General features: G+C 37.7%; 1 protein-coding gene across 50 annotated transcripts in view; it reads right to left on the bottom strand.

The window, feature by feature from the left end:
• Nucleotides 1-2,646: 2,646 nt before the first annotated feature.
• LOC106875649 (uncharacterized) overlaps nucleotides 2,647-8,243 on the bottom strand; it is a 158,682-nt gene continuing 153,085 nt past the window's right edge. For all 50 annotated transcript variants that reach the window (XM_089345405.1, XM_089345385.1, XM_089345419.1 and 47 more), the window contains 2 exons: nucleotides 7,418-7,640; nucleotides 2,647-2,778 (listed from right to left, as the gene is read on the bottom strand). In XM_089345405.1, coding sequence (XP_089201531.1) covers nucleotides 7,461-7,640 — 180 coding nt within the window. In that variant the 3' untranslated portion in view covers nucleotides 2,647-2,778; nucleotides 7,418-7,460. The remainder of the gene's footprint in view (nucleotides 2,779-7,417; nucleotides 7,641-8,243) is intronic.

Here is an 8,243-nt window from a genome sequence, read left to right as displayed (position 1 = left end):
TTTCGTTACGCTAGCGCCTGCCATACGAGCACCAACAATTTGATCTCTTTCAATGTCCGATAGATCTGTCATTTTAATGAATTTTAATTACCTTTTTCTGATGATATCTGAAAAGAAACAGCAATTTTAGCAAAACATATTAAGCAACACTAATAATAAATCAAAAAACATAAAAATAAACAAGCTTTTGACGGTTTTATAGATATTTCAAAATGATAATGCTATGATGCTAGGTGTTTCCATTTTGTCCAATCTCTGTACATATATATATATATATATACACACACAATGGGCTTCTTTCAGTTTCCGTCTAACAAATTCACTCACAAGGCTTTGGTCAGCCGAGGCTATAGTAGAAGACACTTGCCCAAGGTGCTACACAGTGGGACTGAACCCGGGACCATGTGGTTGGTAAACAAGCTACTTACCACACAGCCACTCCTGCGCCTATATATATATATAATGTTTTTCCAATATATTATTTTACCGCCACATATTGAATATGACTTTGTGCTCAGACGGACAGCAGTGAGGAGATATTGCTTTCCGTTCACATAAATCTTACAAAGCACATCAGGACACTTGTCTGAGAGGGGCGGTTCTTCTCCAAAGAGCTTCTACTGTACAGCTATCTTGAGATTTTCTCTGCCCAAGGTGCCACACAATCGGACCGAACCCATGTCCATACGGTTGAGAAGCACCACAAAAAAATGTACCCAGTACAAACCTATTTACAGTTGGAAAATCAAAACTCAAGAGCTTGAGAAGTCTCGTAAGTTTTGCTGAAGGCAAGACAACCCCTCTGATGCTGGTGCCAAGAAAACAGCTTGGTGTTCGAAAAGACCCCCAACCATAAAAATGATAATAATGATGAAGATGATGGTTACATATAAAAACTCAAACATAGACATATATATATCTATATATATATACACACACACATCAAATTGTTTAGAGTATTATGTTTATTTCAATATATATATACACACACATACATATATTAACAGTAATAATATTGTTTTTTTTATATTATTATATACACAAACACACAGAATATTTATAATCTCATATATATATGCATACACACATACTTACATGCATACATACATACATACAAATATATATATAAGTATGTTTATACACGCATACAAATTAACATAAATTTGGTTATATATATGTGTATATGTATATATATATATGTATGTATATATATATATATATATATATTTGTAGATATAAGTATACATACATATATACACATGTATAGATATATACTAGCAAGTATTATATATGTGTGTAAAATGTATGTATGTAAAAATACACACACATATGTACACATATGCACAAATAATTTTATGTACTTTATATATATACAATATATATGTATATACATATACACACATACACAAATACATAGAGATATAGAGTATTATGTAGTATATATATATATATATATATATATATATATATACATATAGATAACATACACACTCACACATATATAGACAAGTATATATTCATATACATAAAAATCTTATGTCAATATATATATATATAACTTATATATGTGTGTGTGTGTATATGTATATATACACATATGTGCATATATATATATATATATATGTATCTATATATATATGCATGTATCTATACACATATGTATGTTTTAGTTAGATGCTGTGATGTGTTGAGGTGTTTCAGAGAAAGGTAGGGGGTGGAGTAGAGTCGAAAACAAAGTGGTGGTGGTCGTGGCGGTAGTTTGTAAGGAGGGCGTAGCACAGCACGGCACGGCATGGGGGGATGAGGGAGAAGAGAAAGGACCAGGGGGTGGGGCCCAGAGAGCAGGGGCTGGTGACAGATCTCGATACACATCTCAGTCGATGGGGAGAGATCCTCTGCCGCTGCCCACTACAGTCGTTCTAGTTTATTTCCTTTTATTTGCATTTATTTATTTTTTTTCTTTTATCTTACTTTCACTTTCTGTCAGAGTTGGGAGCAGAGAAAAAAAGGGACAAGCAGAAAGGCCCAAGTCGGAGGCTAGGCGGGGCATATGGGGGTTATGTGTTTGCGGAGCGGGAGGAGAAAATGGATTAGGGAAGCGGAGTCAGGGTTGGAGTTTTAGGAAAGGATAGAGGAGGAAGGAGTGGAAAGAAAGGGTTGAAGTGGTGGGCATGGGTGGACAGCATAAGTCAAGGAGCTTGTTTGAACACCAGTCGAACTGACGGCTAGTAATGGCAATGTTGAAAATGACGGTGATGTTGTTGGTGCTGGTAGGAGTAGTAGTAGTAGTAGTAGTAATAATAGTAGCAGTAGTAGTAATAGCTTGTCTTTATTCGTTTCTCATGCCGCCCCTCAGCAAAACAAAGCCAAATATTTCGGGGTAGATGGATGCCTGTTCAAATCAGAGACAGAGATGATAGAAAGAAGAGTGGAACACACAGACAAACAGACAGACAGACAGACAGAGCGTTAGCTTGTCGCGTGAGCGGGGTGTAGGGAGTTGGAGTGGTGGGAGGTGGGCAATCAGGTGACAGTTCTCTGGCAGTTGCACCTCTATGACGATGTCACAATTCGGATCGAAGGCTCTGCAGCTGCAGCCGGAGAAAGTTCGGGGGAGGGGTTGATATAGTTGGTTATTTCCTTTAGTTTTGTTCGTTCTTTTTTTTTGTTTATTTTTCATTTTGTTGTTGTTGTTGTCGTCTATATTCAGTCTCCAGAGAAGGTCGTCACGGTTCAGCGATTACTGCTTCACACCCTGAGTTTTGTATGTTGTTTAGCCTGCCAAAAAAAAAAAAACACAAAAAAAGAGAAAATGTTAGCTCTTTAGCATTTAAATTGGCCATATTCAACTTCTTTTCATGTTCAAACTAGCCACATCCAGCCTCTCACACCTACCCTACAATGTCATTCTAAAAATAAGCAATAACCTCATCAAAGCTATGAGGTAATGCAAACATTAATTCAAAACAATGCAAATAAATAACAATTACATTTCACAAAGTAATATGAATGCTAAATATCTTTATATATCATCATCATCATCATTTAAATCCATTTTCCATGCTGGCATGGGTTGGACGGTTTGACTGGGGTCTAGGAAGCCAGGAGGCTGCACCAGGCTCCAGTCTGATCTGGTAAGGTTTCTACAGCTGGATGCCCTTCCTAAAGCCAACCATTCCGAGAGTGTAGTGGGAGTAAAAGATATATATATATATATATACATATATACGACGGGCTTCTTTCAGTTTCCATCTACCAAATCCAGTCACAAGGTTTTGGTCAGCCCGAGGCTCTAGTAGAAGACACTTGCCCAAGGTGCCACGCAGTGGGACTGAACCCGGAATCATGTGGTTGGTAAGCAAGCTTCTTACCTCACAGCTATGGTTCAGCCTTACATAACAGAAAAAAAAAAATGAAATTTCTGTTTTAAATAATGGAAAAAGAAAAATTTTTAATTTTTTAAAAATTATAAACACTAATAAAAAAAACAATTAAAAGTTAATTAATTGTTTAAGAAAAAAAGAAGGAAAGAAAAAATGTCAGGGAAACGTGAGAGAGTTGATTAAAGTTGATTTAATTAGTTGTGTTAAATTATAAATATGGGTGGGCCAGGGTGGATTGGAGTGAATGGAGGAATGCCTGGTGGTGGTGGTGGTGGGGAGAGGCATGGTTGTATTAGTGGTGGTGGTGGTGAAGGCAGTGGGGATGGTCGCCATCCTAGTGGTTGAGGTAGGGGCAATGATGATGATGGTGGTGATGATGATGATAATGAAGAGGAGAAGGAGGTGAAGGAAGAGGAAGGTGTAAGATGATGGCATTGCCAATAATGATGGTTATGGCAATGATGATGATTTAAGATGATGACGTTGATGGTAGTGGTGGTGGTGACAACAGCCAACACCACTACTACCAGTGCTACTACTACTACCACCACCACAATCTGACTGCAAGTAGGGATCAGGGGTGGGACAGAAAACACACCCTTAAATATTCAACACACTTCAAAATAAATATATATATATAAACACATGCATATATATACATATACTCACAGATGTATGTATAGAGCTTACACCCTCACCAAGTGCCAGTGTCTATATTCTTTGTCGTTGAACTCTAACCCCTTATATAATATAAACACCCAGTTAACACCAAGCTATATATACATGCAGGTAGGTGCTCCACAGATATGCTGGTTAAGTACCCCCCCAGGGGCCAGTCAAGAGATATTACTGTGTCCAGGGGCAGTGTCTTCTTAATGGTCCTGTGTCTGTGTGTCCAAGAGCCACATTCACTGATGGACAATAGAGTAATGGGTGTCAGCAGCAGAAGCAGAGGATTGTGTGTGTGTGTGTGTGTGTGTGTGTGTGTGTGTATATATATATATATATATATATATGTACTGTGTGGATATATGTGTATGTGTGTGTACATGCTTTTCTTGGTGTGTGTATTTGTATGTATGTATATATATATGTCTATGTTTGTGAGTATATATGTCTTTGTGTCTGTGTATATTAATGTACATGTAAGTGTATACATGTGTGCGTCTGTATAAGTAGATATGTAGAAATATATATATATATGCAAACACACACACATATATATATGTGTCTATCACTATAGCCTCAGACCGATCAAAGCCCTGTGTGTGTGTGGATTTGGTAGACGGAAACTGAAAGAAGCCCGTCATATATATGTGCATGTGTGCGTGCAGGTGTGGCTGTGTTTGTCCCCCCTCCCCCCCACCATTGCTTGACAAACACAACAAGGATGACACCCTCTTTTCCACCCATTCCCACCCTGCCCCCTCTCATGACATAAACAAAACAAAAGGCATCATCACCACCACACACACACACACACACACACACCTCCCGGGATGTTACCACCAGCATGACAGGAACTAAACTTTCTCGGAGGCACCCCTATAACACCACCACCACCTTCACAACCACCACTATTGCCAACAACACCACCACCACCACAACCATCATCATCGTGCTCACCACCACAACAACCGCCATGAAAACCACCAACCACTGCTACCACCACCACCACCATTATCCTAAACCACCGCTCCCCATCGTTAAATAGTCAAGGAGGGCCAAGTCACACACACACACACACACACACACACACACACACACACATACACATGCAGTTGTCAATGCACACCTTTCCTAATGTCAACAACAGACATCGTTCTGATTGTTAATTAAAAAATAGAATTGGATGAGAAAAAGTGAAAAGAAATTAGCTAATTAACAGAAGTGTGTTCACGGCAGTGGTGGTGGAGGGGAGGCGATGGCGGCGGTGGTGGTTCCAGGAGTTGGAATCGGGGAGGGGGGACTAATGTATCACAAAAACACTCACACACACACACACATATAGACATAAACACACATGGACTATAAAACAAAGAAAATACACAACTATACATGTGTGCATATATATATATATATATATATATATATATATGGGTGTGTATGATTGTGTATAGAAGAATATATCACTCAAAGAGATTCCAACTTTGTCTGATTTTCACATTTTATTCACAATCTAATAATATAAGATAAGACAATGAAATAATTGTCCAATCAGAATGGACTCTTAATATTCTATCATTTCATTATGTTATGAGATTGTGAATAAAACGTGAAAATCAGACAATGTTGGAATCTCTGAGTAATATATATATATATATATATATATATATATATAATATTAGGGATAAAAATCCAAAATTACAGGTAAAAACTCAATTAAAATCAATTTATAAAAAATTAAAATTAAATTGAGCTTCATAGATTAAGATATATATAAAATGTATAGTTTTAGGGAAAATAACCAAGTTTCAAGAACTCATCGATGAAAATCCACTATCACATATAGGAAAATTAATAATTAAAAGCACAATGAATGAGTATAATATAAAACAAAGTAAATATCATAGGATAAAGATAGTATTATTAATATTAATTATTAATTTTTCTATATGTGATGGTGGATTTTCATCGATGAGTTCTTGAAACATGTAAAAGAGAATATATTTATATATAAACACATCACAGGCACACAGCACACAATCCCACATAATCTACACACACACACACACACACAATCATACATCTACACACATATGCATATGCCATACAAACACACACACACACACACTCTTAACTATACACGCATATATTTACATGCACATAAATGCAAACACACCTACACACACAGCACCATGCATATGTATCTACACACAAACTTAACCGTATACACATTTACATGCACATAAACACACACATACATACACACACACAACCAAATTATCCACACACATGCATACACACACACAGAACAGATACACCCAATTATGTCTACACACACACAAACACAACCATACACCACAAACACACACACTTAACCATACACACACACACACAGACATATTTCTATGCACACGTACCCACACACAAGCCACATAAACACACACATACACACACACACACACACTTACATATCTACACACAGCCCCACACCCCTAAGCTGGGATGATGTTTCAATATTATTTAGGGCTCAGTGTGTGGGTGTAGATGCAAGTTGATCCCTATTTTAAATTAGAGGTCACTAGTAGTTGACCTTGAGAGAGATTAGGGATCAGGTTGAGGGGTAAAGAGTTAAATTGATATTTAATTAAACAACACACACTCAGAAATATACACTCCAGCGAGTGTGTGAGCGCACACGTGTGTGAGTATATATATATATATATATATATATATATATATACACACACGCACAAAGACAGAAAGAGAGAGAGAGAAATACATAGATATAGAGACAGATGAAGGGGTGCATGGATGGAGAGACGGACAGAGATGGGCAGATAGACGGACATATATGGAAAGATAGATAGACAGACAGACAGACAGACAGATAGATAGATAGGTGATAGAAAGACAAACAGATAGACAGACGGATAAAAATAGATAGACAGACAGACAAATAGATAGGTGATAGAAAGACAGACAGATAGGCCTAGGGATAAACGAATGGATGGAGAGAGATGCATGTAAGTATAAGCCAAAGAGGGGGAGCTCTACATAGTAGAGTTTACCACATGGAAAAGTTCAATGTAAGGAAAGTTTACCACATGGAGAGTTCAATGCGAGGAAAGTTTACCAAGAAAATCTATACGTAGTATGTCACCATTAATAGTTAAATATCTTTTTTTTCTCAATAAAATAATTGAGAGAAAAACTGTAATTGAGAGGTTATGAAACAATCTTTACAATGAATTTTCCCTGCAACGAATCGATGGTGAACTGACTGGAGATGAGGATAAGGATAAGAGGAAGGGTTACACACAGGTCCCCCCAAATGCACACACAAAGGTAGAAAGGAGGTGACGGATTACCTTGATATTATTCATATCACTTGTAGTTCTGTGTGAGTGCCAGCTATGCAAATCCTTGAGATGTGTGAGAAGTACTCGAACTGTGGGCTGCGTAGTCGGACTTACCAAGGCTCAGCTTCCGTTCAAACTCCAAAGCCTCCTCTTCGGCCTTCTCCTTCAAAGCCATCTGGTAGGCTATTTCGAAAGCCTGCCCCAGGGTGAGTATTATGTTACGTGCCAAGTCCTGCAAAACGGAGAAGAGAAAAAAACAATTAAAGGTAAAAAACAACCAGAAAGATCGGGTGAAGGAAAATTACATCAGATACGTGAATGTACATAGGGTAATGGGTAAAGACCCCCTTTAGTCATGACTGACCATGGGATTGAACCTAGAAAGTCACCCTCCGAGGCACAAGTCCGGCAGTGACCTGTGCATACCAGCCCCTCCTCTCCACGCCATTATGAATGACCAAAGGATTGAACCTGTAAAGTTCCCTTTAGAATTCAAATTTCTGTCAAATGTAATTCTTTATTTTTCTTTTATTCTTTTACTTGTTTCAGTCGTCTGACTGCGGCCATGCTGGGGCACCGCCTTTATAGTCGAACAAGTCGACCCCAGGACTTATTCTTTGAAAGCCTAGTACTTATTCTATCAGTCTCTTTTGCCGAATCTCTAAGTTACGGAGACATAGACACAACAGCATCAGTTGTCAAGTGATGTTGGGGGTAAAAACACAGACAGACACACACACACACACACACACACACACACATATATATATATATATATATATATATATATAAATTTAAATAATAGGAGTGAAAAGTTGAATATTAATTTGATTAA

This window comes from Octopus bimaculoides, chromosome 29 (genome assembly GCF_046866305.1).
Source record: "Octopus bimaculoides isolate indiv1 chromosome 29, ASM4686630v1, whole genome shotgun sequence".
Classification (NCBI taxonomy): Eukaryota; Metazoa; Mollusca; class Cephalopoda; order Octopoda; family Octopodidae; genus Octopus; species Octopus bimaculoides.
The sequence above is the reverse complement of the archived record's forward strand: the minus strand, read 5'-3'. Positions and strand labels throughout refer to the sequence as shown.